Source organism: Lepidochelys olivacea (genome assembly GCF_965140295.1).
Source record: "Lepidochelys olivacea isolate rLepOli2 genome assembly, chromosome: 15".
Lineage (NCBI taxonomy): Eukaryota > Metazoa > Chordata > Testudines > Cheloniidae > Lepidochelys > Lepidochelys olivacea.
Window position 1 is genome coordinate 26,862,204 of NC_140425.1, and position 22,259 is coordinate 26,884,462.

Below are 22,259 nucleotides of genomic sequence, written 5' to 3' on the forward strand. Positions count from 1 at the left end.
CGACATGGAAAGTTTCACCAGACCCAGAGGCAGTTCCCATCTGGGTCACATTTTATCCAACCCCTTCCCCCCATCCCAGCTTTCAAGGTAGTTCAGATTAACCACTGAGGTTTGGGCCTATTCTCTTCTGTCTAACAAAGAGGGGACTGAAAAACAGCAGTTCGGTTTGGAAAACCTCATTGGGCAGCTTTGGGTTTTGCAAAATGTAAATCAGGGATGGTTGTAGGCATGATTCATCCCCAAGCATAGGACAAATGGATCCAGTACTCAGCAAACTACAAAACACTTTCCTTCACCCCAAAGGGGAGGACTTTGAAACTAGCATTAAAATAAATCCCCAGGCCCTTTGGAGGGATAGGCAAGGACATAAAATCTGCTTCAGCAGCAAAGAAGTAAACTGTCCCCTTCTTTCCTCATAATCTTGGATTGTCTTTACCTCTCAGGCCTGCTCTAAGTCTCATCCATTGGAAGTAAGGAAACTCCTTAACTAGGAAAATTCAGTCATTTTTAAAGCTTCTCCCTTATGAAAATGAGACTATGAGCCATGCGTTTTAATGGGAATTACTATTATTCATGAGACATTTACAGTCATACCCTTTACTCAATCATTTCTCTTTGAAATCTCATTCAAATTGTCCAAGCATGAGACAGATGCCCCCAACTCTGCCTCTAAAGTGATCGAGTAGCTATGACAGAGGGCAAAACTTCCATACAAGAACAGATTTAGAAGAGCAAAATATTTTTGCTTAGAAAGAGGAGTGGGGAGAAATTATAAAGACTATGTACTTTTAGATAGATAGATGAGACAAGTAAGCTGTTATTTTTTACCTTGTCCCACAATATAAGAGCACTTAAATTTAAAATGGATAAAAGGAAATACATGCTTTATATACCTCATAATTATCCTATAGAACACAAAGTTACAAGATACTAAACTAAAGAGATCAGTTTTAATTAATGAGTAAAAAATAGACTAAAAGTTACAAGATCTATTAATCTTTATTCAAGGCAGGTAATCAGTTGGAACTACCACCCACCACTCCATTCTCAGGCAGTGTAGTGCATAATTGGCCACGTGGATTGTGCAGAGGTGAGTCACCTGCTGCAGCACTGGTGTTAGGCCACTGTTTAAGACAAGATACCAGGCTAGATGGTGCCTTTGGTCAGTAAAATAGGCTTGTTCCTGGCAATTTTTAATGTATCTCACTTTAAAAAAAAAATCTAAACTTAATTCCTACTTTTATGCAGTAACTGCATATTTCTAAATGTATCTACTTCAAACCACAACATACAGAACATACATATTTTTGTAAAGCGGTCACCTGTGAAGGGGGGAAAAAGGTTGAATTTATGTCTGCAAAAAGTTTTGGATAAGAAAACTCTTCTAGCCAAGATTTTAGCCTTTAAGTCTAGTCTCTAGAAATCATGTATTAATTTTGTTTTATATGTAACCCTTCTGTTTCCATTATCTTACTCAAAATTTCTTGAATCTTGATCTTTGATAATAAACTTATAATTGTTTTCACTACAAATATATCTCAGTGCTGAGGTATTGTACAAGGAGTGGATCCTGAGTTGAATCATTGAAGCTGGTGTGTATACTGTTCCCTGCGAGTATTCAGTGTATAAAGGGCTGAACACTACATGGGAACTCTTCAGAGGGGCTTGAGAACTGGAATGCACCAAGGTTAACCTGTAAAAAAGAGTAAGGGCTAGTATGACTCCGAGAAGATTCTCCGGATGACTAACAGACTGGTGGTGTCAAGGCACTGACCCCCAGTTAAGCACAAGCAAGTCTCTCTCTCCCTGGAGGCAGTGGGGTAAAGGTGACTCTCAGTCCTGGGCAAGTTGAGAACATCACATTCCCACACTAGTTATGCACAGAGCCATCCAGCAAAAGCAAGGAAGGCAAGACTTGATCTTAAGAAAATTAAAACTGCCAATTCTTTTCTTTAAAAAATAACTTCTTGTTAACACGTACAGAAGGAGAAATTGTTTTCCTTTGCAGATATATTTTTAAACAACAATTAGCATCACAAATGAAAATAAACACAGTGACTACTACTGAAGTCAAATAAGGCATTTATAGCAACTTTTTAGATGATGCTTTTTAAAATGGGAAACCAACTCCATTGTGATTATTGCTACTATTCCAAATTATTTCTTTCCAGAGTGATCCAGCAAAATGGAAAACCTAAATTAACTGTAAAGCTCAGTCTTAAATTGCTTAGAGAACACTAGTTGTGTGCTTGAATTAATCATTAACTGAAGTTTATATCTTTTGTTGGTAAATACTCAAATGTCTTACAGTTTAGGTATGAATCCACCCAAGTACATTTCTGAACCCATGCAGTGCACCTCAAAAATCAATGTAACAGGAATGCACTCTGGCAGATCCATTTACAGGATCTAGCCATTAACAGATTATCTTTTTTTAAAAGCCTAATACAACCATATTCTATATAGAACACACATTAATTTTACATCTGAGTATTTATATAAAAATACACAAAATCCAGAAATTACTTTTTTCAAAAGCTTTATAATAAAAGTACTACTTATCGAAACATTGGTTGAATACAAAAGTGTAAAAAAATGCATTAATAAAATGGTTCTCTTTATACTCTCAAATTTTAAACTGTAGTATTATTTCACACTTTAAGGGTTCTGCTCCAAGGATTATTCAGAACAACTGCGAGTAGAAAGAAAAATGCCAGTATCAAGCCTTTTGCAAGACACTGAGAGTATGGTTCTCCTGAAAGAAAACAAAAATCTAAATAAATATAAGGATATGAAAACCCTGGCCCTAAAGTTTTATTTTTATATTGAATTAAAAATCAGGCAAAGATAAAAAGCTACAGACTACAACTGAACACGGACCTAAATAAAATAATGTAGTACAGAATAACTTGAGGCCTCAACCTCGTGCTGAGAACAGTAGGGGCAGTCCTCTGTACCCTTGCAGTTCTCATTGCAGGAGCAGTGCCTTAGTGTGCTTTACAAACATCAGCTATTTAATCCTCACAACCCCCCAATAATCAGATCATACTCATCTTTTACAAATGGAAAAACTGAAAAGTTAACTGATTTACGAATGGCAAAGCTTGGACTGGAGTACAGGAGTTCCTAACTCAATTAGCTGAAAGTTGCCAAATGCTACAGGCAAAGGCATAATACAGAACTTGACAAACTAATAGGCCAATATTATAGAGCAAGCCATGCATTCTTCTTATAAAGTAGGTTGGCCAGAAAGAAAAGTAAACAGAATGGGAGATAGAGAGTTTTGAAAGGGGCTAAAAAAAGAACCTTACTCTCCCTAAAACAACATTATAAAAATAGCAATAAAACCTCAAGAGAACTGACAAAGTACTGAGTCTGGTAACTATTCTTCATTTTTTCCCCACTTATCTGCCAAGATACAATATAAATCCAGTCATGGACAGTAAAGAATAATTTAATAAACAAACATACTTTGCAGCTCACAATTTCCAAAAGACAGGAAGACTTCACTTCCATATTACAAAGCATCATGTAATTTTACTGATAATCTTGATAATACATTGTACTCCACACACACTACTTTTTTACCTGTGTAATACCACGTCAATGGATAAAAGAGTTGTGGCCAGCAAACTTCATTTCGATTGCAGTCGTATTCTGTATAGTTCATCTGAAATCTACAAACACAATTTTAAAAAAACCTTAAATTGCAACTATGGTACAACCAGTCACCAGTGCAAATGCAGGGAAAAACAAATTAGAAAGATGTTTGGAGTAAATAATCTTGCAGCTGTTTCTTTATTAAATTATTTTTGCATGAAAGATCAATTAAAACAGGAGCATTAACCTGACGACTTCCTTTCTAATCAATCAATCTCTCATTTTTAGCCATGGGATGATTTAAGGGAATGTTCCTTCTTCTGATGAGCACAGATTTACACCAAGGAAGAGGATTCTTTTGGGGGTAGTACCAGGGTTTTAAACCAGAAGAACTGGGATGAAACTGAGATAGGAAAATTTAGGTTGAATATAATGGGGAAAAAAAAAAACTTATTTATGGTAAGAATTTTTAGTCCATAACATAGTTTCCTGAAAGAAAGTCTCATCTCTTGAGAAACTTAAAACTAGACTGGACAAAGCAATATAAAGTTTACTATAGGAAACAAGCTTGCCTTGCTGGGGCTGACCTAACAGACCTTTCCATACATAATTCTACAGTTCTAGTAGCAAAAGAACAAATACTATGCTTTAGAAATAACAACAATTGTTTGAATGTACCTACAAGGCAAGTGTCAGTTTAGGGGCTGATCCAGCACCCGTTATCCATTTAAGTGAATCTCACAAATAATTCTACTGAGGGACTTGTCACACGAGTAAACATCGCAGGATGAGGCCGAGATGCAGAGTACCCTTCAACTCTCACTGAGATTCCTCTGATTTAGTGGGATTTAAGACACTTTACAGAAACAGACACTGAACTGGTAGAAGATCTGTGATTCAGTGCAGTCTAACCAAGCCTCAAACCTAATGACTATTTTCTGGCAAACCAAATTTACTATTTTATTATTGCTATTTTAATTTGGTATTTCTTCATAGTTGATGATAGATATCTGCTTTCTATAAAAAGTTACCTCGTCATTGGAATGGGTGGTTGAGCTGGTACTTTAATAAATTGGACTGAAGAAGTGATAGGAAGAGAACTGGACTTATTTTCGCAGATAATCCCACATTGGAATTGCCATATCACTGTTGAAAAACTGAAAGAAAATAAACATACAATCAGTGTAATTTATATGGGAAATATCAAATGGATATCAAAGAGAATATCTTATAAAGGGTTTTTTAATAATATTTACAGTGTACCTGTTGCTGTATTCTTGCACTGCACTTTCATAATTTTACTAGTTATTCTCTATTTTAATCAGAGCTGGGCAATATCATTCTCCTCGATCCTAATTAAAATTTCAATACACTGAGTTTAATACAAATGCTTTTCACTTTTATATTGTCTTTTCATCATGGCTAACAAAGCATTTAATAAACATTGATGGAAGCCTCACATCACACTGTGATTCAGGTAAGTATCATGCCAATGTTACCTAGCAGTAAATTGAATTGCAGAGAAGTTAAGTGGCTTGCCCTGGGTAACCCAACCAGTCAGTATCAGAGCTATGACCGGTACTCAGAATAGCAGTCAGGTAAGATCCCTAAGCAACAATGCACATTTGCCAGTCCAAACAAATGCTCATTTTGCATGGACAGTGGGTAAATGTTTTTGTTTTGTTTTGCTTTTTTGCTGACACAACTTTGGCATACACAAAATAGAAAATTTTACCTATAAAGGTTTATATTATCTACATCTAATGAGATGGAATGTATAAAACTTACTGCTAACGTGAGCTTTTGACACTTGAAACTTATGAGTTTTGGGTTATTTTCTTCTGGAATTTTTCCACTTATGCTTTCAAATATATAGCTTGCTACTTATGTGTGTGTCAAGTGAAACTACACAAGTAACAAAGTTATTTACAAGCAGAGAGAAACATGGTGGCTAATAAAAGAGACTTTCAGGTTAAAATAATACATTTCCTTACTGCTGTTGCTAGCAACATTGGAGGAGACTTTTTTAAAATTGTTTCAGTTTTAATAAGTCTATTTTATCTTTCACCAATAATTTACTTTTTGCACATCTTACCTTGGAAAGGAAAACAAGCTAACCAGAAAGTGAAAGTGATTATGGACTAGAGCAGCTGGATTTGGGTTGCAAACACTGCGGAGAAGAAACCCAAGCAAAACCCTAGATAATCATGAAAAACCTGTAAGCAACTTTTTTTTTAAACTACATATTTTTGGCTTCATTTACCCAACAGTGTCCAACTATACTTGAACACAATATTCACCAAATATAACAAGTGCCATGATTCTGTTGTACCTGATCTGTACACCGAGTATCTCTTCCTGTGCAATCCCTTCTACTGCACCCACGACAGCAGTGATTATGTGAATATTCAGGTTAGCAGGAATATCTGAGCAGATGCCGTTCAAATTTCCAGCACTTGCATTTGCACTAGAATTAGGTGGATCTAAACCTATTCAGGAAAACAGAGTTTAGATTTGAAAAAAATATATATTAAAAACATATTTTAAACATTATCACGATACAGTGAGATACTAATAAAAACTGCATAGGAATAAAACAAAAATGTCTTTTCTTCCTTGGAGAAAAGAGAGGTTCCACATGAAATACTGAGATTGATAAAATTTTATTTTTACTGTCAAACTGTACACATGACATAAATTGACATTTTTATTTCCTCATTGTCATAAAAAATGTTCAGAGTATCAGTATTTATATTTAATTTGTGGGGGGATTGGGGGAATGGTATTGCATATACACAGAAAAAGAGGTTTCAGAGTAACAGCCGTGTTAGTCTGTATTCGCAAAAAGAAAAGGAGTACTTGTGGCACCTTAGAGACTAACCAATTTAAGAGGATTTCTCATAATTTGACATTAAAACACTGTTACCATACACCTTTACTATGGTTTTATAAGAGAAACTAAAATTTTCTAATCATATTGTAAAGTAAAACTAAAATCTATATTAATCTAAAATACAGATGAAGCTTTGACTTACGTATTATTTCCACCAAATCATTTAGATCACTGTAACTTGAGTTGCCTCTCTTCCCAACATGAGTAGCTTGTATTAATGAATTAAGTCTGTCAGTTACATCCTCCCTGCAAAACACTCATGTTGTAATACATTACAAATAAACCTATATCTATACCACTCTGGGCTGTGATTTTATTAGATCTTGTCAGTACTTGTACAGGAGATCCAATATGAAAACCCAAGTGCTGCTGGAATTGATGTGGATGACTCAGTAAGGTGACACACTTCCTTTTGAACCAGTAAACTCCATGCCCAGGCATAATAAAATGGATTGCTATGCTACTGGAGGGGCCATTTTGTGGATGAGATGTAAAACAAGGGTATTCAGCATTTGTTGTCATTAAGTACCCATCCCTAGAGAGGAAGGCCAGTCCAATGCTTCAAACACTAGCGTGGGACTTTGGAGACCTAGGTTTGATTCCCAACTCTCTCACAGATTTCCTGTGTGCTTCCGTTTCCCATCGGTAAAATGGGGATAAAAGCATTGCCCTAGCAATGTTGTGAGGATAAATACATTCAAGTTTGTAGAGTCCTTAGAGATTATAGAAATGGGGGCCTATAGGGATTTTAACGAGACATTTATTAGTAGTTTGAAGTTTCAAAATTCTCAGTGCATGCTCTTAAACAAATTTCAGCTATTTGAGTTATTCCAGTGAAAAAAATAGGTCTTTTTTTTAAATGGGGAAAAATTATTTATTGACATTCTCCCAAGTCCAAAACTACTTTAAAGATTTTGCTGAAACTACTAAAAAATTCCCCTTTAAAAAGGCACTAAAAATAGCCATTTTCAAACACAAAAGTTACATAATTAGAGAAATATGAATGTGTGGATATAAGAGGCTTGTATGGGAAGTGTTTTGCAGCACGGGCTATCGTAAGTCAAAACAAAAACCCACCACTATAATATCATCAAATTAGTTAAAGTGCATCAGTTTCTTATTTTGAATACTAACATAAGAGTTCTATAAATATTTAAAGCCACAAATGAATACAGGGGAGGGGAGGACAGGATAACCCATATATACCTCACCTTAACTGACCGCAATCTTCATTAATATTAACTTCTAAAATGCATCCAGATAGTGAATTTAATCCAAAAAGAACTGGTGAGAAAGTTGCTGATGTACACAAACCACTGCCAACTACAAAATGAAAACATTTATTTGCGTTTCTCATAGAAACTTTTCAGTCTCTAGCTTGCAAATTTGTAGAAAGCTACTTTGATTTAGAATGCTAAAACAAATACTACTAAAATTCTATTTATCTTAAGTGTCCATCCATTTTCATTTGTAGCATCTTAAAAATTACAGATTCTTCAGTACTTTGTTTTATTGTGTATGTCTTGCACTTCCATATAAATGACAATACTTCATATTACCTGTTAGTGTATTTTTCCAGTATTTCAGGAGTGGTCTTTTATTCAAGAGAGCACTATATACAAAATAAAATTATGATACAGGAAAGTCTGATTTATACATGTATATTTCATTGTATTTGGAGTTTCTATAATAAATTTATCTAAACTCCAAGAAACACTAGATTAGCAACCCAGAGCAGTCTGGGAAGGCCAAAATAAAAAAAGATGTAGCAAAACACATAATAAAATTAGAGTATTTTTGGTTTATATTGCAAGTTGTGATTAAAACAGCATATCAAAAGGTAGTACCTGGCTGCCAAAGTTTTAGAATGGTAACAGTCTCAGAAGAAATATTTACGGCTCTAACAGGTTTGCCAACTTGGTAACCTAAACACAGAAAGAGAAACTGAGCAAGTTTTATAAGGATTCATCAGCACTGACAAACATTTTTATAATACATAAAACTCCCCAAGTTCTTAAAAATGCCATGGTCTAGAGAACTGAGTTCAGAAATGAAGGCTAGGAACTACTGGATTCTAATCTTGGCTCACTAACTACTCTGTGACCTTGGGGATAATGATACGGACCTCCTTTGTAAAGTGCTTTGAGATCTACTGCTGAAAAGCACTGTATAAGAGCTAGGTATTATAGTTAGTCTCAGTTACTCTCACAAAAGAGAGCTGTAAGGATTAGTTAATGTTTGTAAAATACTGTACTGTCTAAAAGTGCCTAGTAGTATAATCATGAAGCCTTCTCATTTTGCTAGAAGTATTGTCTCCTACAGTTCTGAACGTGTTGGGAAACCCTAATTGACTGATGAGGTGCTTAGTTTCACATCTAAACAGAACTTTTCATTATAGCAAGAATGGTTTCACTTCAAACAAAAGAATATTAACGACTTTCAGAAAACAGTAAGAGCCAAATTCTACCTTGTGTTAGCTGGCTGCACTATGGAAGAGAGGAAAGAGGGCAAAGAAAGCCTCTTCTCTTCTATCTTCCTATGCAGCCACAGAGCAACATTCAAATTCAACATTCGAGGGAGCATTAGGATGAAAACTGCTAATGCATCATTTCAATGGGAATACTTACAGTAGCAAGCACTATGCCTGTTAGTGTTTTCATGATCAGATCCTAATATTTTAGTTCTACAATATCTGATGATACTTTTCAGCATCATCAATATTATCAGTAGCAGGGTAGAAAATGGAGAGGCTGTGATTATCAACATTAAGATGAAAATGAGAGGGATAAAAAATAAAATTGGGCATAACTGGTTATGGCTATCAATAAAAAAGTTGTTCCCCCCCCGCCAAATTAGCCAGCAGAAGCTAAAGTAAAACAGAGTATTATTACCTGGATTCCCAGATAGTTCTGTTGTATTAGTACTATTGAAGCTTACAAAGTTTACTGAAAATCTCTGTGTCAGTATTTCTATTAAAAGAAAAAAAATTTCTTAGAAATTTCTTAGAAAAAAAGTAGTCCATTGCAATACTTTTGTTACGTAAAAAAGCAAGTGCATCAACAATTAAACTCCCTCTCCCCCCACCCTCACAGTCACCAAAGTCTTGTTAACTAACATATACATCAACCAGCAGCTGCCATGTAGACCCACGCTCTTGGATTGTGCATGCTCATATAGGATTTCAGAAGCTGATTAACAGCTTCTATGAAGCCTCTCAAATCCAGCAATGCAGGCCACTGACACATGCCTTTTTTTGTGTAAACAGTACATAGAATATCAACCTCCAATCATTGATTAATAAATAACTACCCTAAAACTAACAATATACCAACCAGACACACCACTTGGCTCTTCTTAGCCCAATGGAAAATTCTATTTCAAACTGCATTGTCTTCTGATGTTTGATTAAAAGTATTTTTCACAAAACTTCTATGCTGAGAAAAAAAACTATTTCTGAATAAACTATTTTGTAGAGATGCATTATAGTACCTCCATCACATAGTTCTCCAATGAGGACTGTGACATTTATTTCCTCTATTGTCTTGCCTTTCCATATGAACATATAATATTCTGCAAAGGTCACATTTATACATAAAACGTCAGTATGCTGAATGTCTTCTGCAAAGAAAAGAACAGTTCATTTGATGGAAACCATACTAATGAAAGAGGTCATTACATCTTAAGGAAGATTTTCTATAAAATGCAATAAAAAAAAAAAAACTATAACAGCCTTCATTCTAACTTTTTCTGAAAAACAAAAACACCTCCGTTTTAGTGTTTAGTTACTATGATACCATACCAATGCAGAGCATCTAAGATGCACTCTTCTAGCCTGGAGATCTTCTACATGAAAGTGCAGATCAACTGGCTGTAAGATAGAAAAGGAGTACTTGTGGCACCTTAGAGACTAACCAATTTATTTGAGCATAAGCTTTCGTGAGCTACAGCTCACTTCATCGGATGCATACTGTGGAAAGTGCAGAAGATCTTATTATATACACACAAAGCATGAAAAAATACCTCCTCCCACCCCCTCTCCTGCTGGTAATAGCTTATCTAAAGTGACCACTCTCCTTACAATGTGTATGATAATCAAGGTGGGCCATTTCCAGCACAAATCCAGGATTTAACAAGAACGTCTAAGGGGGGGGAGGGGGAGGGTGTAGGAAAAAACAAGGGGCAATAGGCTACCTTGCATAATGACTTAGCCACTCCCAGTCTCTATTTAAGCCTAAATTAATATTTTCCAATTTGCAAATGAATTCCAATTCAGCAGTTTCTCGCTGGAGTCTGGATTTGAAGTTTTTTTGTTGTAAAATAGCAACTTTCATGTCTGTAATCGTGTGACCAGAGAGATTGAAATGTTCTCCGACTGGTTTATGAATGTTATAATTCTTGACATCTGATTTGTGTCCATTTACTCTTTTACTTAGAGACTGTCCAGTCTGACCAATGTACATGGCAGAGGGGCATTGCTGGCACATGATGGCATATATCACATTGGTGGATGTGCAGGTGAACGAGCCTCTGATAGTGTGGCTCATGTTATTAGGCCCTCTGATGGTGTCCCCTGAATAGATATGTGGGCACAGTTGGCAACGGGCTTTGTTGCAAGGATAGGTTCCTGGGTTAGCGGTTCTGTTGTGTGGTATGTGGTTGCTGGTGAGTATTTGCTTCAGGTTGGGGGGCTGTCTGTAGGCAAGGACTGGCCTTTCTCCCAAGATTTGTGAGAGTGTTGGGTCATCCTTCAGGATAGGTTGTAGATCCTTAATAATGCGTTGGAGGGGTTTTAGTTGGGGGCTGAAGGTGACGGCTAGTGGCGTTCTGTTATTTTCTTTGTTAGGCCTGTCCTGTAGTAGGTGACTTCTGGGAACTCTTCTGGCTCTATCAATCTGTTTCTTCACTTCCGCAGGTGGGTACTGTAGTTGTAAGAATGCTTGATAGAGATCTTGTAGGTGTTTGTCTGAGGGGTTGGAGCAAATGCGGTTTTATCACAGAGCTTGGCTATAGACGATGGATCGTGTGGTGTGGTTGTAAGATGCATTTAATGAGAAAGGAGGTTTTTCAAAATACCAATCTATACATCTGCATGTGGGTGGGGTTCAACTATTATACTTGAGTGTAAACTTTAAATATAGCCAAAGGAATCCGTACATCTTAACTCCATTACAACTGTTCAATTACTTTTGCTACTGGCTAAGATATAGAAGGACTAGAGGTCTGATCCAACTCCCACTGAAGTCAATAGACTTCTTTACATAGACTTCAAAGGGAGATGGATTAGACTTTAAGATTTTTCAATTTGCATAGCACTAAGTTTTGTTTTGTTTTAGTTTCAGGTAATTGCAAAGATCTCTTAACATCTTAACTTAATCATCAACTCCTTGTCTCTTTAAGGATGGTAAGAATAATATGAGTACAGAAAAGACACATACCTGGTTTAGTGATGAAGTTACGTACATCAGTTACACTCCCATAGATCACATTTTGTTGGATGGTGTCTGACAAGAAAAACAGTAAATGCAGCAAATCTAACTAGCAAATGAGACACAGCCTCATACTGTTTCCTCATCCAAGGTAGAGGATTTATTAAACTATAAAAAAAATGAGTTAGAAAATAAACAAGCAAAAGTAAAAGACTAGACAGTCATTACAACACAACAGGTTCCTCTGAAAAAGCATGCTTTATATGACACAACAAAATAAGCTATTTTTGCTGAGTCGCTGTATTAAGATGCGAGCGATAAAACGGACCCAAGCAATGCCCTCAGACACACAGGTACAACAGGAAGACTGAATTAGGCCCAGACACTTTAAGCCTCTAGTTGTACAAATACACATTTTCAGAAGAGCAGTAATGATACCAACACTATTTTCTAATTATAATCAGATCTTTCTTATTAAATGATAATGTATGGTATTTTGAAGGATTAATATGCTCCCACAAAAGTGCAACGTGTGACAAGAAGTGAGGTGAGGGGAGTATTTTACAGCGTAAAGAGAATGTCTTACTTTGGAAATTTCATTGGCAAACAACTTAAGATATGTTGTCCTCATGCTGGCACAATGGCCAGGGGGTAATGTAACTCTGTAACTGAGACCCAGGAGATAATGCTTCGTACACTAGGAGAACAAAGTGTTACAGAGAAGCCACTTATGACTAACTCTAAAGGGAGGATAGTGTCCGCCCTTGGCTGAGGAAAAAAAGTTCTTACAACAGTCTGAATACAGGAAAGGGATGCTCTCGATGGGGGCTAGTATTTAAACCCTGTTGGCCAAAATTTGTATTCGGTGGGAGAGGGGAAACTGAGGAAGTCATAATCCAAGCTCAAAGTCTCATATCCTGAATCTGGGGACCCTAAAGCAGGAGGCTTGCCACAAGAACCAGTCAGTCAACAGTTGAATGGCTGAAATGCCTTGCAAGTGAGAAGTTTTGTTAGATCATAACAAAAACAATATAGGATATCATATTGTCCATAAATAGCTACCATATTATCAGTCTTAGGACTTTAAGATCACTATATCTATTCTTAAATCAATATCAGTACATTTTCTCAAAGCAAACACAACATACCTCCAGTACCACTGTTTATCATCACATTATGAGACAATCCTTCCTTGTAAGCTGACAGACTAGTAACACATTTAACATCAAAATTCTGAAGGAATGCTACTGGGGCGTTTCCAACACACTGCCCAGCCATGGATCGCTGCATGCAGTTCAAAAGAAAAGAATATGAAGATGGAATTTATTCTAGTTCTACTGTTCAAGCTAAAAAGCACACCGCCATTTCATTGCACATGGTGTCTGTACTATGCCCACCTACACTTATCTCAAAACAAGCAAGCCAGTAGACCAAAATTTATATTTAAAAAAATCAGATTTTAAAACATAATTCAAGGTTTCACTGTGATTTGCTAGACCAACTACAATCAGTGATTCTAAAATGAAAATTCTAAAATGTAAAGAAAATTAGAAAAAGCCTGAGTAGTTGAGGATGGAGCTAATAGAAAATAAAGTTTTCAGTTAAAGAGCAGGGATTATAAAAAATACAAAAATATGTAAAGAACCCCTAAAAATGTTAAGTTATGCCAAATTTGTTTATATTTCTTGAGTGTATTCTTCTTGGTTAAATTCAAAATATTAATTTATATGGGAAAATATTGATGGTAGAGAGATGATTATTTTTTTTAATGTGAATGTTCTGCTAGTTGAAAAGTGTATTTCACCAGTTCAAAACAGCTACTCACAGAATTGCTTGTATCTGTCTTTGTTCCTATACAGTGAGACAGACAAATAAGGAAAAGAAAGAAAAAACAAAACCCAAATACTGCTAACATGAAGCTATTACCTGATGAATTGTAAAATACTCATTCTCTGTTGTCATAATTGGATCTCCTTGTTTGTAACCACTTAAAGGTTTTTCTGGAACAGTTTGCAAAGGAATCTTAAATGAAGAAACTAGAGATGAAGAACTGCAAACAAATGTTAAAAAATAAATGATTAGTGTATCACCTATCCAATACAAATAATTACTCATTATCTCTTTCAAATCTCCCTCTTTCATATTACCTCTAAATCCATACACACAGTTACATTTCACTATAAAACTTAAATAATGCATATATTTTAAAATGTTGGTTCTGGATAGTTCCTGTAAACAACATTATTCGCATTATAGAAGTGGTATAACAACTTCTTTGGCGTATGATAACTATACATTCGATACATTCACTATGACTTTTTTTTATTAAAACTTACACAGACCCATGGTAGAAGTAGCCAAGAAATGGTGAATTGTTAAGAGGAGTCTGTACACACAAGAAGGGAAACCAGTCAGGAGCACTGTTCGTTGTCTGAACAGAGCACAACTGGTCAAAAGGCAGGTTTACATTCCCACCAAACACTCCAGCAAAACATGATCCACTGAACAATTGCTTCAAATCTGGCGTGCATTCCTTGAAATAAAAAAGAAAACGGAAGCTGTTTAACATGACAGGGCTTTTTTTCTGCTTCACCAAGGATGCTCTCTCATTGCCTGTGATGATATACATACCAGGATTATTTAAAAGGGAGCTCCTAGCACTACTCAGAGTTAAGATTAAAATGGAAATACTGACACAAATGTTGTATTCCATAACACATTTAGCAGAGTCATAACATTTGAGCAGAGTATGGCCTTTAAAGTGTTTTCACTATATCAAGTTTCCCTTTTTAAAATTTATTAATTAAAAACCAGAGGACAATAACAGAAACAGTGTTTCCAGTGAAATTTAGTGCTTGGGACACTTCTAGTGAAGTCCCCTATTTATAGTGTTTTAAAGTTATGTACTTACTCTTCAAAGACAGACAGTCGATACTAATGTACAATATTTTAACAAATAATTTCTCAGGTATTTTAGTGGACTTTGCTGTATTTCCCTAAGAGTACTGGTAACATAATACTTTAAAGGGAATAACTTAAAAATTATATGTATAATAAGTACCAGATCACAGCAACAACGAATATCACAAATTCCAGCTGTCAGGTTACAAGGACAAGAGCCAAGGGGCTGAAACACTTGGTTAGGGATGACGGTTGCATTTTCTATAAAAGGGTAATATAAAATAAAGTTAGGCCATAAAATTAACATTTTCATTCGCATTGCAGTCCCACTAATCAGATTTGAGACAACATTCTTTTAAAAAAGAAAAAGAGAAAGTATGCATTAAAGGTAATTCCTACCTTATACATTTTATTTTTTAAAATATTGACAAATAGTACCAAGGTTCTTTTATTGCTGCCCTATCTCCAATTACCTTACATTTTGGGCCAAACCCACCCCAACCAAACTCACTAAGGACTCCCCTCTAACAGGCAACTTCACATCTCAGATGTCTAACCTAAAAGATTAGAAGAATCCTGTTTGCATTAAGACTGAACAGATGGAAAGTGACTACTAAAATAAATTAGATGTTACATATCCACATTGTGACAGGTTGGATCACAGAAACCCCCTGGGAGCTACCATCTGATGTTCCCAGACTACTTCTGTCCCTGCTTTCCTGCCCAGTCAGCTAAGGACTTCAGTGCCCTGCTTGGTTTGAGCTAGACCCGCTAGCCTGCTGCAAACCCAGACCCAGATCTGAACCACATCCTGTAACAGCTGTAGGCTTAACTGAAAGCTGCATGCAGCAGTGTGCCTGTTTTTAACACTCAGATGCCCAACTCCCAATGGGGTCCAAACCCTGAATAAATCCGTTTTACCCTGTATAAAGCTTAAACATAGTCTAGTTATGTCATATATACATTCATAAGCATATCTCCATAAACCCCTATGGGGGGCACCGTCACACACATCACTATATTTTAATCATCACTTCTCTTCTGTTTAAAAAAAATAATGATCATTAATTGAAAAAAATAAAACAATTACTACTAGTCTGCCTCACAAGCAATGGAACTGCAAAGGGAGTTTAGCTTGTAATTACCTTATTAAATCAATTTTGCAAATGCCCAAAAGACACAACTGTAGCCCCCCAAAAATATGGGGTACAATGCTGGCTGGTGCAACTGATGTTAATAAGTGTTTTGATTTGATTTAATCCTTTGACTATAAATTATAAATACATTAAATTTGGAGCAACAAGAGTTAGCACACTGGGAAATGCCAAGGAAGACATACAAATATTCAAAAATGAAACTGGAACCAGACAAAATATTGATTTCTTTTTAACTACCTAAACACTTACCTGACACATTTCCCGTAAAGGAAGAGTTGGCATATATTTCAGCTTGAATCAGGAGATTTGCCAATGTTTTTGAACCACGGCAAGCAGAAACTTGAAGAGTCTCAACAACGCAAAGTGGCTCCATGCAGCAATCAGTTGCATTAGACAAACACAACTGCAGGTTTCTCATCAAGGTTACAGTCACTTTGGAAACATTCTGAAAAACATCAGTTAAAGTTTGACAGCTATTTTTAAATTTACTAGATTGTACCCTGCATCACCTTTGTGCAGGGCAAGCATCATTGACAGTGTATCCCTTCTGCTACCTGTGTTATAATTGAAGCCTCTGTATATTATTGTATCAAAAATAATACTTGTTTTGGGACAAACTTGAAATGTCTGCATTGAGATTTGCAAGTAAACAAAGCTGTGAAATGTATGCAGAATTTATTAACATATCTACACAGATGTTTGCTCACACTTAAATGAATTATACTACCTCAAAACTTACATGCACAAACCTAAAACAAGCAAAAGGATTCATTTTTGGTTCCTCATAAAGTCCTGCCAGCTGTGGTTTGGACTGATTTTGCTGTCCATCAAAGCCTCAACTTAGCAAACACTTCTGGATGACCACAAGCCATGAAAATCATGGTATCCCACAGAAATTCTAGAATTCATAATAATAAATAAAAGTGATAGTCTAGCATTTACGTAGCACCTTTCATTCTTATATAACACCTTTCAAAAGATCTCAATCCCCTTCACAAACTACAGACAGATAGCAAGTGCATCTACTTCTGGAGAGGCAGGCAGCAGTCAACCACCATGACATATTGGCATGAGAAAAGGTTCAGAAAAGGGCAACTAAAATGATTAGGGGTTTGGAACGGGTCCCATATGAGGTGAGATTAAAGAGGCTAAGACTTTTCAGCTTGGAAAAGAGGAGATTAAGGGGGGATATGATAGAGGTATATAAAATCATGAGTGGTGTGGAGAAAGTGAACAAGGAAAAGTTATTTACTTGTTCCCATAATATAACAACTAGGGACCACAAAGTGAAATTAATGGGCAGCAGGTTTAAAATAAATAAAAGGAAGTTCTTCTTCACTCAGCACACAGTCAACCTGTGGAACTTCTTGCCTGAGGAGGTTGTGAAGGCTAGGACTATAACAGGGTTTAAAAGAGAACTGAATAAATTAATGGAGGTTAAGGCCTATTAGCCAGGATGGGTAAGGAATGGTGTCCCTAGCCTCTGTTTGTCAGAGGGTGGAGATGGATGGCAGGAGAGAGATCACTAGATCATAATCTGTTAGGTTCACTCCCTCTGGGGCACCTGGCATTGGCCACTGTCGGTACACAGGATACTGGGCTGGATGGACCTTTGGTCTGACCCAGTATGGCCATTCTTATGTTCTTATGACAGAGCTGAATTTTGGCTAAACTACACCCCTAAATCCCTATTCTTATCAGAAGTGTGGTGGGATCTTCAGTGTCCACAAGAATGATTATTCCAAGAAGTAAGAGATCAAGACAAGAAATCAAACATGGGTATTCTTTATGCTACCATTAAATTAGCTTCACATTAACTTTTAATACACCAAACTTCTACTCCCTACCTTTAGAGTGAAGAATCAGTATTTTACGTACCATACCATAAGAAACATTCAAACTCCATTCACCATATCTGTTACTCCCACTGCAGTAGGCAAAGGTAGGCAACATTCCTAAATTTAAAAGAAAAAACGGTAAAATTTGTTTTGCTGCTTTACGTCATTCTCATCTACACTTGGAGCAAAGTTAAACCCCGATCCTGCAACTGGCTCCATATGGCAGAATAGATAAAAATCATGGATTTATTTAAATTGGATTTGTTTTAATTTTGTTATTTAAATTATAATCAGATTTAATTTTAAAAACATATATTTTTAAAAAGAAAAACTTAATTTCATACAAAATATGTTAAGGCCTAGATTTATAATCTCTTAAAACATTGAAATAAAAAATAAATATGCTGAAACCATAAGCCTCTGTCAAAAACTTTCCATTAAAGGCTGCTTTTCTCTATAAAGAAATAAGCAGAGGAAAACCATCTAACTTTTGAAAGTGAAGCTTTACCAATATGGCACAATATTAGTAAATAAGCAATATATTATTCACCATTTTGTAACATACTAAAAATGTACAATTAAGAATCTGAAAATATTAAGCTACAATCCAGTGGTTCTCAAACTTTTGTACTGGTGACCCCTTTCACATAGCAAGCCTCTGTGTGCGACCCCCCCCCTTATAAATTAAAAACACTTTTTTATATATTTAACACCATTAAAAATGCTGGAGGCAAAGCAGGGTTGGGGTGAAGGTTGACAGCTCGCAAGCCCCAATGTAATAACCTCACCAACCCCCTGAGGGGTCCCGACCCCCAGTTTGAGAACCCCTGAGCTACATAGCTGCTTAAATAAATGTATAAAGTTACACTGTACCCTTCTGTAGGTAGCAAACACATGTACCAAATCTAGTGTAAAGACTCTCTTTAGTTGTAAATCAACATGTTTTAAAGGTTATATGAAATACTGAGAATACACCTTTCTTTAGAAAATTACTGAAGTACAAATGGAAAAGTTGATGAAAATCAATTATTTAAATTGAGGCTTTTAATTTGGTGATTTAAATCACCTTAGTATAAATCAATCCACCTTGCCTCATTGGCAGACTCCCATGTCCACATGAAGCCTCAGTGGAGACAATGGGGCTCTGTGCAGTGCTGGTTGTAGGATCAAGGCCTTATTTGATCAGTAGGAGTACTCTGGAGCACCCAGTACAGAGACAATTGTAAAACAAGGTATACAATTTTCCTTCCAATCATCTTAGGAACAGAAAGTGAATTAAGATTTCAACTAATATTTGTTTGACTGTAGTTTTTAAAAGTAATGGTTTTAAGTGATCTCACCTGTCTCAGTGTTCACATGAATTACATTTATAGCCAGAGCAACATCTGCTGAATTCCCAACTAAAAATGAACTGACCGTGGGCCCAGACATGTGGATAAAAGAAGGCTGAAAGACTAAAAAGAAAACAAATTGTATTAATATTCAGAATATCCGCAAAATCTTATATTTATTACAAAATGGGGTGGACACGGCTTGATTTTTTTTCTGGCATTCTAAGTTTAATTTAAATAATTAAAAATAAACAAAGACCAATTTCTCATAGAGCCCAAAAGAATAGTAGCCCACCAGATTTTTGTTTTCTACACTCAAATCTCTGTGACAGCCTCAACAGGTCATTTAAACTTAGCCCAAAGAAACAAACAAAAAACCCTAAAGGATCGTCTGAAGGCTATTTCTAAATTTCTCTTACTCTTCTGGACACACGCACCTTGTGTTTTATGGAGTCTTGTCTGCAGCCTTTGCTAAAAATTAAAAACAAAGTTCTGATATCCTAAAAAATGATGATTACTCCTCCCACAAAATAAACCTCTAGTATCCAGGAACATTTACTGATGTCTGCATATTCCAAGCAGGACTAACACCTTTGGTTTCACACACTGAAGACTCACTTCTGAAAGCCAGATTACCAGAGTACACCCATAACGAGAGAGAGACCTATGGCTTTCTCTGACCCTTCCTTGTCCCCCATTCTCTATGACCAAATAGCCCCATGCAATCCGTCTCCAAAAATCTATAAACACCCACTAGTCATAGTCATTGGTTAACTCTCACTACCTCTCTCATGAGCCACAAGACCCTGACCTGTCCAGCACCTGACCGTACAAGCCCCCTGCCATAGGTCAGTGTGTCCCTCCCCTCCTGCTTCTCCTATGGGATTGATTAATCCTCAATCTGTACACCTCACTCTCTAAAGTCTATGTAACCCCACTCCACTGTCCTAACCCCTGCCCCCTCAGAGATCTCTCTGCCCCTCCCCATTATCCCATCCTCCTAGCTCCCCCACAGGTCCCAGGTCCCTCCACACTGCCCCCCCCCAACCCTATCCCCCGTCGGTCTCTCTGGCCTCCCTCACAGGGCTCTGGGCTGTCCCACAGTCCCCCATTACGGTTGCCAACCCTCCAGGATTGGCCTGGAGTCTCCAGGAACTACAGATTAATCTTTAATTAAAGACTGTCATGTGATTAAATCCCTAGGAATACGTCCAACCAAAACTGGTAACCCTCCCCCACAACATGTACCTGTGTCCCCCTCCCCCACTTCTCACAGGGGTCACTGCCTGCCCCTCCCCAATGGTCTCTGGCCGCCTCTCCCACACAGGTGTCTGCGCTTCGTCCGCTGCCAAGCCTGCCCCGGGTTTGAACTGAACAGCGCCCCGCAGACCCGAGGATGGCAGCCAGACGGGCCCCTCCCAAACCTGGAGACCCCCGCCCCACAGTTGCCAGGATCCCAACAGCACCCACCGGGGTTCCCTGGCGGGGCCGGGGTCTGGGCCCGCCCCGTGGGGGGCTCAGACCCCGGCAGCAGCAGCAGCACCCAGAGAACAGTAGGGATCATGGCGGGCAGCGGCTGCCCGAGAAACGCGGCGGAGGCCGCCTCAGCTCAGCCGCCATCTTGCGGCGGGCCTTGGTCGCTATGGAAACGGCGGCCCGCGGCTCAGAGGGAGGAGGGCGGGGCTGGCGAGGCCATGGGGGGCTGGCTTCAGCCTTCTACCAGGGTGAGGGCTCGGCGGGCTGCAGCCGCTCTCCCCTGAGCGCCCCTCGCCCGTAGCTAATGCTGCCAAGAACGTGTGGGGGTGGGGATGTCCTTGTCTACCCCCGGGAATGGCCTCGGCCTGGCTCCCGGCATGGGCGCTCCCCCCCAATAACTAGTCGCCAGGGGCAGCGCACGAGTCAGCCGGGGGTTCTCAGACATTTTAAGGGGGTCACCAAGGGTGGTGTCGGCCCTAGGCCTCAGCAAGCCCAAGCCCCACGGCCCAGGGCAGAAGCCCTTGGGCTTCAGCTTCGGCCGCCTGGGGCAACGGGGCTCAGGCTTTGGTCCCCCCGTGCTGGGGGAATTCTGCGCCACTGCGCTTGCGTAGAATTCACGGCCCCCGCAGATTTCTTTGCTTCCCCACAGAAAAAGGACTTCTGGGTTAGTTGCAAGAGTGGTCAGGCGCCCTCGCCCTGGCACTGCAGGCAGATTGGATTGGGCACCCAGAGCAGCCGGTAGAGACGTAAATCACCACCGGGGCTGGGTAGTTGTGCATGTGAGGGGGGGGGGGAGAGACACTGTCCCTCTGGCTCACTATTGCAGCATGCTGGATGGGGATGGGCAGGGCTTTGGGGTGTTTCTGAAGACGCAGGCATGGGGCAGGCTCTGTTCCCTCAGGCAGAGCAAAATGTAGCAGCCTGCCTGCTTAGTGAATTGTTCCCATTGTCCTTAGTGAATTCCCCCAGGAGTATAAAGCCAGTGTAAAAATTTTAAAGCTCCTTTACATTGCCAGAATGGTGTAAAGGAGCCTTATTGTAAAGGACAGTATGGCCTTATAAATGCTTATGGTGCTTTAGTGACTAGAACTGGTCTAAATTTTTGGACTGAAAAAATTTCTTGTCAGCATGTGCTTCATGAACTGACCTTTTTGGAGATGGTCAATATAAATTTCAGAGGGGTAGCCATGTTAGTCTGTATCAGCAAAAACAAGGAGGAGTCCTTACACACCCACCCAGGAACCAATCCCTGAAACAAACCCCGTTGCCAACTCTGTCCGCATATCTATTCGAGGGACACCATCACAGGACCTAACCACATCAGCCACACCATCAGGGGCTCATTCACCTGCACATCTACCAATGTGATATATGCCATCATGTGCTAGCAATGCCTCTCTGCTCTGTACATTGGCCAAACTGGACAGTCTCTACACAAAAGAATAAATGGACACAAATCAGACATCAAGAATTGTAACATTCAAAAACCAGTAGGAGAGCACTTCAATCTCCCTGGACATTCGATAACAGACTTAAAAGTGGACATTCTTCAACAAAAAAAACTTCAAAAACAGACTTCAATGAGAAACTGCAGAACTGGAATTAATTTGCAAACTTGACACCATCAAATTAGGCCT

At 38.2% G+C, this 22,259-nt stretch overlaps 1 protein-coding gene across 2 annotated transcripts; it reads right to left on the reverse strand.

Moving 5' to 3' along the window:
- Positions 1-980: 980 nt before the first annotated feature.
- TCTN2 (tectonic family member 2) lies at positions 981-20,793 on the reverse strand. Of its 2 annotated transcripts, none has more exons than XM_084649049.1 (18): positions 20,617-20,793; positions 19,156-19,269; positions 17,856-17,932; positions 16,227-16,422; positions 14,981-15,081; positions 14,262-14,452; positions 13,846-13,969; positions 13,068-13,203; positions 11,929-11,994; positions 9,983-10,111; positions 9,385-9,462; positions 8,341-8,418; positions 7,705-7,816; positions 6,636-6,739; positions 5,933-6,089; positions 4,632-4,757; positions 3,589-3,677; positions 981-2,755 (listed from the first exon to the last, which is right to left on the reverse strand). In XM_084649049.1, the coding sequence occupies exons 1-18, from the start codon at positions 20,708-20,710 to the stop codon at positions 2,652-2,654; spliced, it is 2,076 nt and encodes a 691-aa protein (XP_084505175.1). In that variant the 5' UTR covers positions 20,711-20,793; the 3' UTR covers positions 981-2,651. The 2 variants fall into 2 exon arrangements, with proteins under 2 accessions (XP_084505175.1, XP_084505174.1); XM_084649048.1 differs by having other exon boundaries at positions 14,256-14,452.
- Between the last annotated feature and the right edge of the window lie 1,466 nt (positions 20,794-22,259).

What these genes read in the sequence shown, in the direction of transcription:
- TCTN2 (XM_084649048.1), bottom strand. Translation starts at nt 20,710, where the DNA reads ATGATCCCTACTGTTCTCTGGGTGCTGCTGCTGCTGCCGGGGTCTGAG. An exon ending in TGAATGTTTCTTATGGTATG is followed by an intron (nt 16,423 to 17,855) that starts GTACGTAAAATA and finishes GATGTTTTTCAG; the next exon opens with AATGTTTCCAAAGTGACTGT. An exon ending in GATAAACAGTGGTACTGGAG is followed by an intron (nt 11,995 to 13,067) that starts GTATGTTGTGTT and finishes TTTTCTTGTCAG; the next exon opens with ACACCATCCAACAAAATGTG.